Below are 17605 nucleotides of genomic sequence, written 5' to 3' on the forward strand. Positions count from 1 at the left end.
AAACAAACAAACAAAAAAAAGTCAAGGGCAGAGAAAGCTATCAGCAAGATCATTCTGCATGGATGTATACCCAAAGTAGGACCCAGGCTCAAAGTTGCCTGCCAGGCTCCTTTGAGGGGCTGGGGGAAACATGTCATGAGGTGGGCACTCTCAACCAGTGATTCTGACCGATAACTTAAAACCCAAGCAGGTTAGTCATACCAGAGAAACCTTGTCTCTTAGAAGTGGGAGACCAATCTGGGGTGGCCTGTGTGTGTGTGACTTCTGAACCAAGTGGTTTCAGACTTCAGGGCTGTAGAACATAGCAGGGCAAAGGAATTCTGCTTGCCTTGCTAGGGCATGAGCCGTGCCAACACATCGTTTCCCATTTCTGGATGAGTGACAACTTAAGGCATTTGGGAACCAGAAGCTGCTGCTGCGCTAGGGATGTCTGCTGCAAGGGCCTCCGCAGGTCTGCACTCTTGGCCAGGCTGTTCTGCAAACGTCTTTGCTGTTTCCAGGCAGGTCAGGCACACACTGTCTTGTCAGCCTTAGTTCCTCATGTGCGGGCAAGGCTGAAGAGCCAGCTGTCCCAAGGTGGGAAAACCTACCACACTCTTGTGAACATGTGCTGCCCGCTGCAGGCTTACCATGCAGTACTACATGGAGAGGCAAGGTCTGCCCATATTTCCTCCTGCTACTGCTACCTCCCACCATCCCTGTGAGAATCAATTTCCCAGGGTCCAGTCTACTCCCACTGTGGCCCTAGGTACAACCCAAGGGACAACTCCGAGTGGACCCTGAGCACTGAATTGGCTGGGCAATGTCCTGTAGTCACCTATGTTTATATGGTACAGGAAAGGATTAAGGAAAAAAAAAAAGGGTTCATCCGAAACTTTCCTTAAATAGATGAAACCGTCCTTAAACAGAGAGAACTCTTGATGGCTAAAGTCCACACCAAGACACTTTTCCTCAGTGTGCTAACATCATTCCTCCCTCAAGGCACCATATCCTGACCCACCAGAATTACTATTAAAAAGGAAACAATACAACTCAGACCACCCACAGCATGGGTGTCCCCACCATGGGAAGAGCCCAAGGCAAACAAAGGCCCCATTCCCCGAGCCCAGTGTTCTTTCTAGGCACTGTAACTGGAACACAAAGGACCATGTGTACCTCAGTGGGACATAGGAATCCTGGAGTATTTGTGGCACGCTTTTTAGCCACCCCAAGGACCACCATCAGAGAGGTACTGGGTTAGACTAGGAACCAAGGGAGAGCTCAGGCTTAAGGCCCTAGTGGCTCCTGCTTCCTCAACCCCATCCGTCTCTGCTCCAGAACTTTTGCTCAGGCTACAAGGCTTGGTAACAGGAATGTCCCTAATCAAAACAGGTGTTTACAAATCAGAGAACCACCTGTGGGCCTGGCAGGTCCAATCAACAGGGCAGAGCCACAGAAGCCTTTAAAGCACTCTTCATAAGAATGCCCAGTTGCAGATGGCCAACTGTAGCTGGGGACACAGAAGCATTTATAAGGGGGTGAACAGAGAGGCAGTCCTGAGTTGTCAAATACTAAAGGCACCAAGGGCACCTGTGTGCTCATTTCTGATGAACCCCAGAACCGTACTGGTGGCCCACGGAGACACTAGCTGATGGCCTCATGGGACAGCAACAGGAGGCTCTTTATTTAATAAAGTCCCAAGTGCTCAGGAATGCAGATTGGCTTTTGGAAGGGCAGAAAGGGAAGAAATAATACCAGGTGGCCTATGAGATAAGTGAACCAGTGTGACCACTGTTGAGGATGTTCTCTGAGCATCCCGTAAGGCCTTGAGGTAACAGGCAAACAGGTTGTTCTCCCCGGCATGCTGTGCACCCGTGGAACCAGCCATGCTGCTGGAGAAGTTGAGGGTCTTTTGCCCACGGGAGGCATTGACCTGAGAGGGCTCAAGTAGTAACAGCCCCACTGGGCTTGTAACTGAGCAGCTACCCCAGGGCTGTCAACTGGGCTCCCTCCTCACCCACCAACAGAGCCGACGTGACACCCAGTGGCAACCCTGGAAGAACGAGGCAGACACGTTTGCGGGGTGGCTGAGGCACAAGCCTGAGAAAATAGGCTTACATTGTACAAGATTCGCAGTGAGGAGTGCAGCACCGTAGTCAGGAGGGATCTCTGGAGGGTTAGGCCCTGCGGACTCTGAGCCATATCAAAAGCCGGTCTAGAAAGGTTACAGCCCGAGACAGCCAGCTATCACTGGAAAAGGAGGAGATGGTTAAGCTGTTCTCAAACCTGTTCTTACCCCTAGTCCAGGGCCAGCCATTGTGCTCATGGCAAAGCATGACCAATGAGACCCTTGCAGAATGTCCCTCCGGGTAAGTACACCACGGCCGCTAGCTCCCCTCCCCGTCCTGTCCTGCCAACCCCAGGCCTGCCTGAGGCATTTCCTGTGTCCTCCGGTCAGACCACAGACCTCCCCCATCTCCAAGGGAGAACAGATACAGGTTACCGTGAAGACACCGAGGACCAGGCAGGAAAAGAGCTGAACAGACAACCCCAAGCTCACCCTAGAATTTGGGCCTCAGAAGCTCCACTTTTCCACTGTCTCTAAGTGATGTCTTTTCCCTTCCCATTGGTCTTGGACCAGAGCAGAAAGGGCGAGGAACCCCTATTTCAGCAGGATCCAGTGCTTGGGCGGCAGCTTTGATGCTTCCAACAAAAGCTCTATAGGCACTTAGTCATTCTGGGGGCAGGGCAGCAGAAATGGGAGAGGAGGGGACGGGGGCTGTCCAATGGTTGGGAGTCTGGCTGGCACTGAGGTGTAGGTGGAACTGCCAGACACCCAGCATCATCTGGAGTCCTACACAAGGGAGAATTGTCCTCTCTGAAAAGATCGGTTCCGTAAGGCAGCACCCACCCAGCCTGTACCTCCTCCCCCGCCTTCTCCCACCCAGAGGCTGTTCAAAACTGTGCTGTTCTGTGAACACTGGTGAGTACTGGTAGCAGGCAGCCCTAGGAGATCTGGTCCTCCGGGCCAAGTGCCTCCTTACCTGGCCAATTCCGTTTGCACAGAACACTGGTCATCCATGAGCTCGTCAAGGCCATGCAGACTGGCTGACAAAGAGATGAGACTCCGTTAGAAACAAGGCAGGACTGCAGGCGTGGTACAGGGAAGCACCTAAGGACTCCCACACACATGAACCAGTCCCCTCAAAAAGGGAGCGAGGGAAGAGACTGTACAGATTGCCCAGAAGGGTCCTTTTTCCTCCCACCACAAACATGATAGAAACAGGGTCATCCTGTGCCAGTCATCAACAACAAAACACTTCAAATCTGGATAAAAGAGACCTCATCCATGACCTCAGTGCAGGGCGGGGGGTCAATATCCTGCTATCTGACTAACCAGCTCATCCATGTCTCAACAGCTACCAACGGGAGCTGTTACCATCCATTTGAAAAGCACTATAGCAGTATTTTCATATTTTTTAATTGAAAATACATATTAGTACATACCAAGCACTTGCCCTGAGTGGCTCATGGTATTAACTCATATAATCCAGCAGGAATATTATCATCCCCGTCTTATAGAAGTAGAAACAGATAGATTGACTCAGTCCCAGTCGATAGTGGTCAGAGACCAGTTTTATACACAACCAGTCTGGGCTCTCCTGCTCCTACCATGCTCCTACCAACATAGGCGTGAAAACTAGCTTTGCTTCTTTAAAAGGAAATGTTTGTGTGTATGCTGGGGATGGGAGCGTGTGCACCCTGTAGAGGGCTGAGGACATTTGTGTCGAGTTCTTTCCTTTCACCTTTCTGTGGCTTCTAGTTGGGCCATCTTGGTAACCCTTTTGCTTAGCTTTCCCTTCGCCAGGGCTCTGAAAGAAGACACTACCAGAGACTTGCCTGCTTTGGGTGTATTTCCACCTTCCCGCAAAGATAATGTGAACTGACCCCATTCCGATGCATGAGGTTACATACCAAAGATACCAGAAACATGGGAGCTATAAATCTAAAATCAGGCTACGTTATCAGACATTCATTTGTGCTAAAAGGTACAAAATAACCTCCGCAAACCTGTGCTCCAGTCGTGGGAAACACTCTGCATGAACTGTTTCATTTGGTTCACTAGGGAAGGAGTCAGTGTGGAGACGAGACTACAGACCGTGTGGCTCCGGGTCACACAAGCAGATAACCCCGGGAGCTGAGACATAAAGGGCTTTGCCAGGTATGCGGCCAGGCTGCATGCTATGTATGATCCAGGACCTACAGGCCCCACGCCTACTATTCCTGACCCTTATCCTCCAGATTGTCCAGTGTGGAATGATTTTATAGTAGGCACCCTCACTCACTCACCTCCTGTGCATCCTGAAGCCCTAACCCCTCTGGACCTTACAACTGGCTACATCTAGAGGCAGGACTTTTAAAGAAGTGAAGGCAAGCCACTACCATGGCCCTAATCCATTCTCACTGGTGACCTCATAAGGCAACTCCAGGGATGGGCAGACAAAGAGGACGTCCAGTGAGAAGGGTCCATGAGCAAGCCAAGAACAGCAACCTCTAGAGAAACCCACCCCGCTGACATCCTGATCTTGAGATCCGCGCTTCCGGCACTAAGGGAATATATTTTTCTTTACCTGTCCCACACAGTCTGTAGTGTTTTGTTTTGATGTCCCTTGCAAGCTAAAAATTAAATCACACGCCTTTAATCCCAGCACTTGGGAAGCAGAGGCAGGCAGATCTCTGTGAGTTCGAGGTCAGCCCGGTCTACAGAGTGAGTTCCAGGCCAGGCTCCAAAAACTACAGAGAAACCTGTCTTGAGAAAACAAAATCAAATCCATTTTATATTTAAATTACTATCTACTGATTTTGCTCAGTAAGTGGACGCAGTAAGTCAAAAAACTGTTTAATATTTTTAATTATATGATTGCAAATTATACAATTTCTACTATTTAGTATTTTGTATAAAACCATTTTACAATACACAAGATTTTCAAATGCAACAAGAAGTATCAAAAACTACATGTATGTGCCAAGTTTACAGGCTACGGTGAAGCTTTGTCTTAAAAATACCTTCAGGAGAATAAACATCCAACCACTTCTCTCAGCTTTAAAAAATATGATTAGAAATATACAATTTAATAAAATATCAAAACAACGATTGATCAAATACTGATTCATCAGTTACACTTTAAAACTTCACTTAATCACCTGCACATGAGCATACAATAGAGTCTTCAAATGAAGGATGCAGAACTGCGGTTCTCTAATCTGACGGACACATCCATCCACAGTGAGTTCTACTGGGTCACTAAGGAGGTAATTTCTTATACAGGATAGGCAAACTCCTATCAAACACATCTGTAGTATTATTTCCACCCAGTGGCATGGGAAACTTAAACAGATTTAAGGAGAAAAATGCAAGAGCGGTCGCTAAGCTTACTAGGACATTTTAGTGGAAGAGAAATCTTAAAGAAAATAGATTTTTAAGGTTTCTGACTAACTGCTTTCTAAACTCCGGTAAGAACTTTCAGAAAATATATGCAGAAAGCAGCTGCTACTTCTAGGACACACACCAAACGACAGCGATTCAAGGTAACAGAGGCCTAAGCGTTCCAGGCACAAAGTTACCCAGATAGCTGGAAAGGTCTGTTAGACCCGAAAACGCTCCAAGAGCCTCATGAGAACACTTGAGAAAGCCTCTATGACCTGTCGGGGCCCAAGCCAAGAGGTAGAAGCCACCCGTGGGGAGAGGCGGGAGGGCATGGGGCAGGACAATGGGTAGGGGCTACGTTTGGAGGATCAAGTTAAAGCTGTAAAGTTCTGAGGAAGAGCATCATGTGGCCATGTTTGACCAATACGGCTACCACTGTTCAGGGACCATCCTTCCTGCCTCTTGGCAACAGAGTTCTAGCTGGGCCTCGTAACTGTATTCATCTATCTGTAAGTCCTGAAGCCCAGCTTTGCAGAGATTCCTCTCTGGAACTCTGGAGGCTCTGAGTTCCCCTTCACCTATATGCATACTTCCCAGTTCTAATTCTGCTGGAGAAGGACTTGATGACTTTCAAAGCCATCTGAAGTTAAGGGGCCCCTCCACCCAACAGCCACTGATTTATGCTCTGCAGCAACAGGGTCTTCTGCCCACTAATTCAAAGCAGGAAGGATTTTCCATTAGTCAGACCCAAACCTCCTGCATCCTAGATGCCACCAGTCGGTGCTGGTGACTGTCCATCCCTAGAATTATCACCACAGCATCTGAACGAAGTAGGTTTTCCTGGGAATGTGTCCTCACCAACTCACGTTTCCTAAGCAACCAGCAAGAGAGGAAATTTTAGCAAGAGCCACGCCACAGTGGTAGCAATTGGAGCTGAAAACAAAGGGGCAATTTCTAAAAAGCACTGTGGTTATCACTGACGCCCAAGTGGTTTTATTCACAGATTCAATCACCATGAGTCACGGTGGGCAGGCCCTGTTCATCCATCCTGATACACAGGGCAAATCGAGCTTGGTTCACAAGGAAGTAAGGTCTCCTAAGTACTAGGCCTGGCTTGCTCAGGGGAGGGAGAACCTCCCTGCAAGGGCTATTTTAGACTCAGGTGCAGTTTGATTGAGCATTACAAGTAAACGAAATGTCCTCCTACCTAGACCTTAACTGCCTTTCTTTGGTGTTTAAAAGCTGACTGGGGAGGGGCTCTTCGTGTGGATTCTACACTGATATCCCCAGGCCCCCAACTCAATGTCAGCCAGTGCCACAGAGGATAGAAACACTGAAACGGGGGACCCTATGTCTTTCCATTTCTTTCTTTTTTTTTTTTTAATTTACCAGACTTTATCTTATTCATTCCATCTACAAGAAGGTCAACTGTTCAAGTGGGGCCGCCTGCTCACCTGACACTCGTCTGTCTTAGGAAGGCATTGGCTCTCAATGGCTTTCAATACTGCATTTCTCCAGTCTCCAAACTGGGAAGAGTCAATAAAAACCATTCCTCTGCTGTGGAGGTAACCAGGACAACTCTAAAGCATTCTCTAACGACTGGCTCTGTCTTTTTCTTTTTGGCAACAGATAAATTCTGGCTTTTGCAATTGCTTCATGGCACAGGTGCTGTTGACTTCCAGCAGGGGTGAAGAGAGAAGGCACGCTACAGTTTCTAGTCGTATTCCCTAACCAAAGGCAACAGTGAGTTCTCTTACACAAACAGCCTAACTCCAGAAGCAAGCAATTGCCGCTAAAATCAAACTGTGAATCATACAAATAACAAAACTCCACAGCAGCACAGAGAAAAGACTCTACAGAGGGTGAACAATTTTGTCTTTAAAGCCACCAAACACCAGCATTGCTGTTTGGTTTTAATGTACTGGAGGAAACACAATTCTGACATGTGACTGAGCGATCTAACGCCCAGCCCTGAAGTCTTCATCCTAAAGGACACAAGGAAGAACTTACATAACCTTTCAACTGAGAAAAGGTTCAAACACTCTATCAACATTCTTTAGCATGTTTTGGTAACCACAACAACACGTAACAGTGTTTAAATGTAGTTTTCACAGATTGTTATTAAAGCACTCTTTGGTGAAAGACAAGCAGCTTGGGTACTTCACACAGTGAACATCACGACAGTATTAACAGGAGCAAAGTGAAACATTGTACCAAATCCTGTCTTAGACGGAGGGTACCACTGGAGAGATGCTCGTCTTCTTTCATCTTTAATTACAAGACGGCGGTCACAGGCTGAACAAAAAATAAATACCCAAGAGACCTTCATCAGATCCTTCTGAAGGCCAGCAGCAAACATGATTGCCATCACAGGAACACACATGTACCACGCTCACCAGACAGCTCTCTGGTGGCAGAGGGCCGGGTATTGACACCTGAGACTAAACTTTCGATAGCAGCTTTCATCCAACTTGAGATTACAAAGGGGGAGTTGGGCCCTCAAATGTTCAGCCACGCCCTACAGTCAGTGCGTGGCTGAGAGGCCGGTGATATTTTCTTCATTGAATGAACTTCTTATGTGGAGAGAAACTAAGGCCTTTGCAGTGTCTGTTTTGTTTTCAGAGCGATTGGCTAAATCCTGTTGGGGTTTTCTGTTCCTAGTCTTCCCTGGAGTGCTGGTCAGCGGTTTTTTAACGCAAGACTGTCTTAGTCCTTGAAACGGCTGGACTGAGGAGAAAAAAGAAAAAGATTTACCATGAAGACTTTCAAGCGTCCCAGACGGAGTTTCTGAAGACAAGGGCGGCAACACGAGACAAGCAGGGACATGCGGAGAAGCGCATACGTAGTGTGGTTCATCTGACTCTTTGGAAGAGACAGGACACCACCAACCATGAAGACAGACACGAGAGGAAGGCAGGGCAGAGGAAAGTTCAAATTTCATTAAAAAAAAAAAGCAATAGAAACAAACAAAATAAACAAACACAAGCAGGCGCAGGCAGCAGAGCAAGGCAAGGTACCATAACGCCAGCACGGGCATTTGTCGCAAAGCGTTCCTCCTCTCCCTCCAAGGAGCCAGGCTGTGGGGGAAGAGGGAAGAACGGAAAGAGAGAGAGAGAGAGAGAGAGAGAGAGAGAGAGAGAGAGAGAGAGAGAGAGAGAGAGAGAGGGGTTACTGGGTGGTTCCAAGGCCAGAATGTGGTCACAGGAAAAGCTCCAGCGCCTCAAGCAGTTTCTAGTTTTGGCAGCCCCACCTTCTCAGAGTGCTTGGCCTGTCTGTAAGGAGATCTGGGCTCACCAGAAATCAACCTGACTCACCCTTCCTCTCTTCCTTCCTCCCACAATGTTACGTCTCAAACCCACTGGCAACTTTCAGAGAAAAAGGAAGAGTGAGAAAAAAAAAAGACAGAGTCGCCCAGAAAACTGCTTCTGATCGGGAGGTGACCCTCACTTGGCTAACAGAAGACACATCTGAATTTGGTGTGTAGTTTTTACAGACATGAGCTAAGAGTACTGAGTACAAAGACAACTGGCAGGTCTAATCAAACGGAAATATAACTGGAATTCCAAATGCCAGCACTTAAAAATAGAGACAACATCCCGGGACTCCTAGAGATGATGGTGGATGAAGGATGAAATCCCAGAGCAACGGAACAGGACCCAGGGGCCGAGACCGTGAGAGTCGTGATGCAAAGACAGGAAAGATGGCCATGGATTTCACAGCGAGGACTTAAAAAGTCCATCTCAGGTGAGATGGTCACAGACACACTGATTTATGGTTTGGATGAGTAATGAAGGACCCCGAGCACCACACCACACCACGTAACAGGATGACAAGGTACAAGTTACCCCGAGAAACAGGCGTTAGGACGGTTTGGTGGCAGAAGAGTGATGGTTCCCAAAGGTGCAACCTGAAAGGTCACTTGGACAAGACAGACTTAGGAAAATGGGATGAAGTAATGAAAAAGAAAGGACCGTACAAAAGGAAGTGCAGCGATGGGGTGAAGTCGTCCACCTGGAGGTGCGATGAGGGTGCTTCAGAGTGAGGGTGGAAACACAGAAAGGCAGCATCGTAATGGATTTACACTCCTGAGAGGAGGTAGGGGGTGTAAAGTGTGGAGACTACAAACTTCCTTCTGAACCTGACAAATGAGCAGGAGCCACGCAGGGCATCAGCAGGAACCAAACCTCTCTATCCCGCACAGTCTGCATGCTCCACGCCGTCTGGACGTGGTTTCAGTCCAGATGGACACACAACATGAGGGCAAACTTACACCGATGTGAGTGATGAGGATGAAGACTTCCCATGAAAGGACAAGACTGTAGCAGAGTCTGGCTCAGGTTAAGCTCAGAGCTACCCATTTCAAAGTGAAGCGGAACCATCCGCCAGCAGATGGCGCCCAAGCTCCTGCTGTCTACCTATGGGCGGGAAACAGCGACCCTGTGGTCTGTCCCTCATCAGAGGCTGGGTCTCAGGACAGCTTAAAAATTACACGTGTGCCTTTGGTTTACAACAAACATCCAGAGACAGTGGAAAGCTTTCTCAACAGAGCCTAGGATAAATGAAAAGAGTAACAACTGAGGAGACAGAAGAGGAAGCAGCCACGGCAGGTCTTGAAGAGAGAGCTGTGGCCAGAGATTGCTCTGCCATGACTCACTGAGCTGGACCTGACAGACATGAAGGGGCTTCCTCCAAGACGGGCGCAGCACCCTGGAAGAGTTCTGGGGCAACGCCCTCAGCTTCCCCATGTCATGCCAGAGACCGCACTTGCAACACGAGGAATTTCCTCTGGACAGCCAGTAACACAGAAGCCTCCGTTCTCATCACAGAAACTCCACCTTCCTATCTTCAAGTCCGCCCCAGAAGCTGGGGTCAAGAGAGTAAACTGGAGACAAACGGGCCCTCCAGAGCAGGACTCTTTTCTCACCTTTTTAGACTGCTTTTCCCCGAAGCAGATCTGGTGGTTCGTTTAGTAATGCCTGCACTGCCAGAAAGGTTAGGTTCAGGGGTTTTACAGCTCTGAACACTGGGCTGAAGAATTACTCTGAAAACAGTTGGAAAAAGGTAAGATTACAGTCACTAAAACAACTTTTAAATAGTTGACAGAGAAAGGCAATCTTGCACTTTGATATAACTATTTGTTTTGCAAACTGAAGAATTTTGTGCAGTCAACATTTGCCACTTACACACACACACACACACACACACAAACACACACACACACACACACCTTAAAGCACATTATTACACCAAGCATCTCGTTTCTCTTTGAAGGTTATTCCGAGATAACCAGAATAGTCATAAATCCCGTATTTCAAATATATGTCTAAATATAAACGTAGCAAAACAGCTACATAATATTCACTGGTCAGAGCAGAAAGCAGATATAATAAACAACAAATAATTTTATATGCCAATGGAAAATTTAAGTAATATTCAAGCAAAATTTCAGTTTTATCTGTATCATAACTATGTACTAAATGTTCAGTTAATCACTTAAATGCTGTGAAACTTGTCTTAGTTAAAACCTAAAAGCCTTTCTATGACAGAAGACTGCCCAGGAGGAAAAATCACAAAACAGAACAGGTCACACACAAAGCATGCTCCCCATAAGTGATTTTCATTAAACGGTCAGAGGAGAAAATAGCAGAATACACCAAAAGATGTTGGCAGGCCAGTCTTTGCTTCAGAACCACATGCACTCATTTACCTCCATCAGCGTTTGCTAGAGGAAGGAGAAAACACCGACTTTAAAGCTTCCTCCTTAGCCGGGCAGTGGTGGTGAGGCCTTTAATCACAGCTTAGGAGGCAGAGGCAGGTGGATCTCAGTGAGTTAGAGGCCAGTCCGGTCTACAAAGCGAATTCCAGGACAGCCAGGGCTACACAGAGAAATCCTGTCTGGGGGTAGAGTGGGCTCCCTCCTTTTAAGTCAAACTACAGTCGGGAGAGCCAATAACAATCTGCAAGAGACCAGCTCCAGGGAGTAAAAATAAGTCCTTTCAGCTCTGGAGGAGTCCGCTTCATGGCCAGGATGATTGACAACAACTGGTCCTCCTAATGAAGCACGGGTTCCGAAGTTCTGATGATGGTGGACTGCCCGCAGTAACGGCACCCAAACACCTCACTGCTTGGCTCACGACAGAGTGAGAACAGGCGGAGCTGTCAACCCACTGCTGTTCCGAAAGCCCTGGCTGAATCTGCCCGTGTCACACAACTGACCTGAAATACTCTAAGTAGAAACAGTAGGTGCGTGCACAGATGTGACTCAGGAAGGAACCAACATGAGCCCAGATACCCAAAATAGGATTTAGTGAAAGTTCTTTTTAAGGAATGACGTAACGATTTAGGATGCACATCATAATCCCGCGTATTTATTGGGCACGAGGACTCACTTCAGTATGTGTATATAATGTATAACAGTAAGATGGAGGAGCTGACTCAGCCCGGCCACATCCATCACCCCTAGTGCTGGAAACCCTCAAGGGCCCTCGCCTTAAGAAATTCTGTCAGTCGTCACCAGTTACCCATACTGGGCTATACAGAATACTGATACTACTTCTCCCAACCAACTGCTAAAATTTCTTTCTGCTAATACAAATTGAGGAGGAAATATTTATTTATCTCTCTTAAGGATATAAATCTAGAATTTGCATAAAGGCAACCAAATCCACCAGGTTGGTTTGATTTTTCCAGGTTTCTGGGCAGTGTGTATAGTTGATTCTGCTCTATGGCTTCTTGACAAAAGAGAAAGATGAGACTGGATTTTTCTGAAATGTCACTCCTCTATTTCAAATCATTTGAGGTCAAAAGCGAGGGTAACTACCGTACTGTAAGATCATTAGCACACACACAAAAAAAAAAAAAAAAAAAAGAAAAGAAAAAGAAAAGAAACCAGTGCACCGCCTGCTCAGGAAATCTGCTCCTGGTTTCTTAAAACTGAAACTGAAAGTTTAAGTGCTATACAGTATGAAGAACTACAACCCCCCTCATCCCACCCACATCCCCCAAAAAGGCTGGGCACTGGTGTGCACCCCTTTAGTCCCAGCACTTGGGAGGCAGAGGGAGGTGGATCTCAGTGAGTTCAAGGCCAGCCTGGTCTACAGAGCGAGTTCCAGGACTACCCAGAGAAACGCTGTCTCAAAAAACAAAAAGCAAACAAAGAATTGCAACTCAGTCAATAATTATTTCTTAGGCTGACTGAAAATAAATTTTTAGAACATTAATCTTTCTATAAAATAGTGTAAAGGAATGTGAAATAGTGATATTAGCGGTTACTAATTTCTGTGGAATTTTGACGCTCAGAAGGAAATTCAGTATGCATTAACCACACCAGAGAAGCCTCAGGTTATCTGACCCGAGTGAGCAGTTAGCACATCAGTACAGTGGGAAGCTCCAGAACCACGGTGACATATTACCAGCAAGAGGCTAACGTGAACTCAGACAGGGGAAGGAAGCCAAATTCAGGTGTTTCCCTCTGCCACCTGCTCTCCTCACCTGGCTTTTCCCAAGCACTATGCAGAATATACATTTTTCTCCCCTCTTTCCCAATGAAATTTGCATTGGTCTTCCTCAACTTGTGCCCCAGCCATAGACCACTGCCCTCTCTGTGGTGTCTATGGAGCCTCAGCTGCCCCAAATCTCAGACAGTGACCATGTGAGAGACACAGCAAAGTTTAAAAAATAAAAATAAAACAAAAAGCAAATGATGATCCATACCAAAGTTTATAATATAACAAACAAACAAAAAACCAAAACCAAATGTTTGACCAGTGTGTTCTCTGAGCCTCCAAATGCCTGGCCAGCTTTCTAAGGGACCACTGACTGCCACAGAGTTTTTTGTATGATGCCCCACAAAACCCTCCAAATTTCTCTAGCGATACCGTCCCCCATGCATGCACTAGACATAGAACACTAAATGCTTTCTGGATTTCAGGTTCAGGTAAGCTAATGGAGTCTTAACGGTTGCTAGGCAAGGCTCTCTTACCAGCTCACAGCAACGGACCATCACCCACAAATGTAGCCTCTTTGGAAGAAAGTGACCAGGAACTAGTGGCTACAAAGATCACACAGATGGCTACGAAGATCAGCTACGGAAAAGCTTTTGCTTTTGTAAGTTCAAATCAGTAGGCAGGCTAAATGGAATGCCCTGCTTAGGTCCTGAAGTGTGGTGGCAACCCATTCCAGGTGACCTGACTATCTGGCAGAGGACGCCGAGGAGGAAATCCCCAGCAGAAGCAACACTTAAGTGGAAGACATTTGAGCCTGAAGACAAATATTATTAGCAGCAACTCCACCCACTCAGAACATCCTGGCCACTTGGAACGGTCTGAGAGGAACTATAAAAGGCAACACCACTCCTTAGTTGACAGAAGAGGCAAAAAAAAAAAAAAATATTTTTTTAAATTCTATAGAAACCTGAGTGTGAATGTAAGACTATAAATTCACCTAAGATATTCAAGAAAATGCCATAAATAAAAATGTGTTCAGTAGGTTTTCTTTAATCTTCAAGAACTGGCTCTGATTAATTTTTTATTTTTCTCAGTCATATGAAAACACTCAACAGAACCACAAAGGACCAGGGTTGGTTGCGATGCACTTTTACTTTGGAAGAGATCCTAGAGAGGAATTCCGAATGCTTTGGTAATTTCTAAGTCCAATCTGGGACAAGAAGAGTCATTTTTCGAATGAACAGAAGAAAGGTTTGGGGTGTTGTTGCTGTGGGACAAAGTCTCCCTCTGTGGGTCTCAACTGTGGTGCTCCACATGGGTGTTTTTTGCAACACTCTGCTGAAAAGAAGATGACAGATCTCAAGAGACTACAAACCTGGGTACATAATCTAATAAAGACAGTCTAGCTACGCTTGAGAAAGGAAGAAGGCAGAGTCTAGAGACTGTAAGGTGGAAACCTGAGCAGGAAGGAAATAGCCAGCTCTGTCTCCTAGTCTCACTCAACACAGAGGAGGATGCGACATGACCCTGTGTGCTCTACCACCAAAGACAGGGGACCTCAAGAGAGATGCTCCATGGGCAGAAATCACCCTACAGTCCTCGCTAGCCCTCCATGCTACAAACCCAATCTTTGCTAAAATAAGAATGGAGATAAAACCCTTTTGGCTGGAGACACACTCAAGGTACAGAACATGAGAGGAGTGTGCAAACCCTGGTAGAAAGGAGATCACACTAATCAGGCCAACTACCTAAACATTTCTACAGGGAAGAGAACTATTCCAAAGTCCACGTATATAAATAACTAGCACAACTTTCAAAAATGGGTGTCATTTTTCAACATTCTTGGCTTCAAAGGATCATTGAGGCCCCGCCCCACCCCTTCTGCTGCTACCACCATGCAGTTCATGGAAAAGATTCAGAAAGAGAACCCTGGAAAATAAGCAAACCAAAACAGCCAGGAGAGCCAGAAGGAGAAACACATGCACCTTGAAAACCACACCGGACAACAGGGGAAGGCAGGAGAGAAACGGGAACAAGAAACTTACACAGCAAACTATCTGTCAAAGGGTCCGGATGGCTACTGTGTTCTGAAGCCATCAAGACAGAACAGCAGGGTGGGAAGGATGTAGTCACACACAATCCACCAGATGGCAACACTACACAGTGCAGAGGTCAGCACAGCTAGGGGACATCTGGAAAGGGCGAAGGGGAAAGAACAGATGTTCACATAGGGAAGCCAAAACAAATCCTGTAATAAAACACAGAGCTGCCTATGGCTTTGAGATACCCTAAAAGTCCCAAAGCAGCAACTGTGATGGCAAAGGGGTGGGAAAGGAGGGTGGTGGTGGTGGTGGTGGTCCAATTTCTGTTGAGACAAAAATGCTGACTTTAGTTTAGCACACAGGAACAAATGGTTAGACTCCATGTCTGGCTGGATAACCACCCCACCATCCTGACTTAACAACACATATTTGGCTATAGTCAAATACGCAGTATGCTCATACAAAACTCTACACCTGAGCACCAGGAGAAAAGGAGGCAGAAACAACACACAGACATCTGACAAGATCAGGAGGCGTGGCTATGAACAGGGAACTGAGTTTTAGTTGGAAGTCCAGGTGATCTGCAGACTTGACAGCAGGGATTACAGAAGCAGACCTGACCAGAAACCATCAACTTCACTACTGTGGTCACGCTATGTGTGGTTCCTTGTTTTCTTTACACAACCTGAGGTGATTTGAAAAAGATGGACCTCACAGCCTTTAAGTTTAAGTGCTTAGTCTGCAGTTGGTTAGATGGTTTGGGTAGCTGTAGGAGGTGTGGCCTTGATGGGGAAATTATGTTACTGGGAGTGGGCTTTGAGGTTTCAAAGCCTCTTGCTATTTATTCCCAGGTGGCTTGCCACCATGCATGCTGTCGCTTCCCTGTGATGCTGATGGACTCCAACCCCCTGGAACAAAAAGCCCAAATACACATTTCCTTCTGTAAGCTGCCTTGGTTATGGTGTGTATTATAGCAATAGAAAAGTATTTAATACACACCCAAAATTTGATATTAATTTTCCTTTTTCCTAATTTTCCCTTCTTTCTTAAGACAAAGTCTCCTATTGCCCAGGCTGGCCTTGACTTTACTATGTAGCGGAGTGTGACCTTGAACTTCTGATCTTCCTACCTTTCAAGTGCTAACGTGCTAGGATTACAAGTGTGCACAACATACCCAGTTTCTTGTGTGTGTGCTGTAGGTATTCACATGTGAGCACACGCCTGTGTGGATGTGTGTGGAAGACAGAGGTCAATGCCAGGGTCTTTCTCAATTGTCCTTCACCTTATTTTCACTTACAGTTACTGACTACAATGTTATCTCAGTGGGTAGCGGCATGCAAGCGGGGTGTCTGCACTAGAGATCTTCATTTGTTCCTCTGGTAAAACTCAAAGCTTAAGAGTTACTTTTCTTTGTTGAAATGTTCACTTGTCTTTTTTGCACTGTTGGATTTAAGTGGTTTTTCTAAAGTGATTGTATGCTTCTACCTTATGACCACCTAGGATACAACTGCAACCCCGCCTCCGTGCATTCTTTCCTGGAGATCTAACACAGAAAGTTAGTGGCAAACAGAGTGACAGGCCATCTGGTGGTCAATACTGTCAACCTGACGGAATATAGATTAACCATCCAAGAGGCAAGATGTGTCTGAGAGGGGTTATCTAAGATTAACTGAGATGGAACCCTCCTCGAGTGATGCCATCCCCAGAAGGAGAAAGTTGGCTGAGCACACACAAGCATCAAATGACATGTGACCAAGTCTCCTGCCCTGACTTTTCCACCACGATGAATTACATTGTGAGTTGAGCCTAAATAACACCCCCCTTCCAGTATTTTAAAACACAGCAACAGTAAAAGCTTGGGCATCTACCATTCTTTTGTTCCTTTTAATCCCAGTGGGGGAAGGGTATAACTAAACAAATGCCTGCAGAGAAGGCCAGTCTTTTCACCCAGTCTTTCCTAAATCCCTCTTTCCTTTCTTCCTTCCCTCTCCTCCTTTTCCAGCAGTGAAGAGGATTAAATCCCAGCCCCCTGCAAGCACCCTCCCACTGAGCTCACCCCGAACCCCTCTAGTAGCTTTCATTCATTGAGAACAGCATCCGTCTAGCCCAGTCTCATACCCTGCTGAGTGGAGGGACATCTGACATCTTCTGCCAGTTCCAAAGGTCTTTAAATTTTAGTCTCCATACACCCAAGGCTATGAATTACATAATCTCAGCGTCCCTAAGAAAGAGGTCTAAAGAGTGGAGAAGGTAACATTTCCTGAAAGTTCTATTTAACAAGAATAGTATTTTTTTTTTTTAAAAAAAGGATTTATCTTTTTATTTGTGTACGTGTGTACGCACCTGCAGAGAGGAGAGGCTCCTTGGAGCTGGAGTTACAGGTGATTATGTGCTGCTTGATCTGGGTACTGCTGGGAGGCAAACCTGGCAAGAGCAGCAAGTACTCTCAAGCAACTGAGCCATCTCTCTCGCTGATAACAAGAACTTTTGATCAAGCAAAATTTGTATCCCCTACCTTCTGACCTGGCTTCTGAATACGGAATAAAACAATCTATTAAAAATTAAACTGAGCCGGGCAGTGGTGGCGCACGCCTTTAATCCCAGCACTCGGGAGGCAGAGGCAGGTGGATCCCTGTGAGTTCGAGACCAGCCTGGTCTACAAGAGCTAGTTCCAGGACAGGCTCCAAAGCCACAGAGAAACCCTGTCTCGA

The 17605-nt window shown here is 46.4% G+C and overlaps 1 protein-coding gene across 4 annotated transcripts in view; it reads right to left on the minus strand.

The window, feature by feature from the left end:
• Positions 1 to 4869: 4869 nt before the first annotated feature.
• Positions 4870 to 17605, minus strand: part of Cdc14b (cell division cycle 14B) — a 73293-nt gene continuing 60557 nt past the window's right edge. For 2 of the 4 annotated variants that reach the window (XM_005371640.3, XM_026778261.1), the window contains exons 13-15: positions 10332 to 10448; positions 8425 to 8484; positions 4870 to 8134 (exon numbers count right to left, since the gene is read on the minus strand). In XM_005371640.3, coding sequence (XP_005371697.1) covers positions 8098 to 8134; positions 8425 to 8484; positions 10332 to 10448 — 214 coding nt within the window. In that variant the 3' untranslated portion in view covers positions 4870 to 8097. The remainder of the gene's footprint in view (positions 8135 to 8424; positions 8485 to 10331; positions 10449 to 17605) is intronic. The other 2 variants (XM_026778260.1, XM_013355372.2) reach the window with 1 other exon arrangement.

The sequence above is a fragment of the Microtus ochrogaster genome, unplaced genomic scaffold, assembly GCF_000317375.1.
Source record: "Microtus ochrogaster isolate Prairie Vole_2 unplaced genomic scaffold, MicOch1.0 UNK118, whole genome shotgun sequence".
Taxonomy (NCBI): Eukaryota; Metazoa; Chordata; class Mammalia; order Rodentia; family Cricetidae; genus Microtus; species Microtus ochrogaster.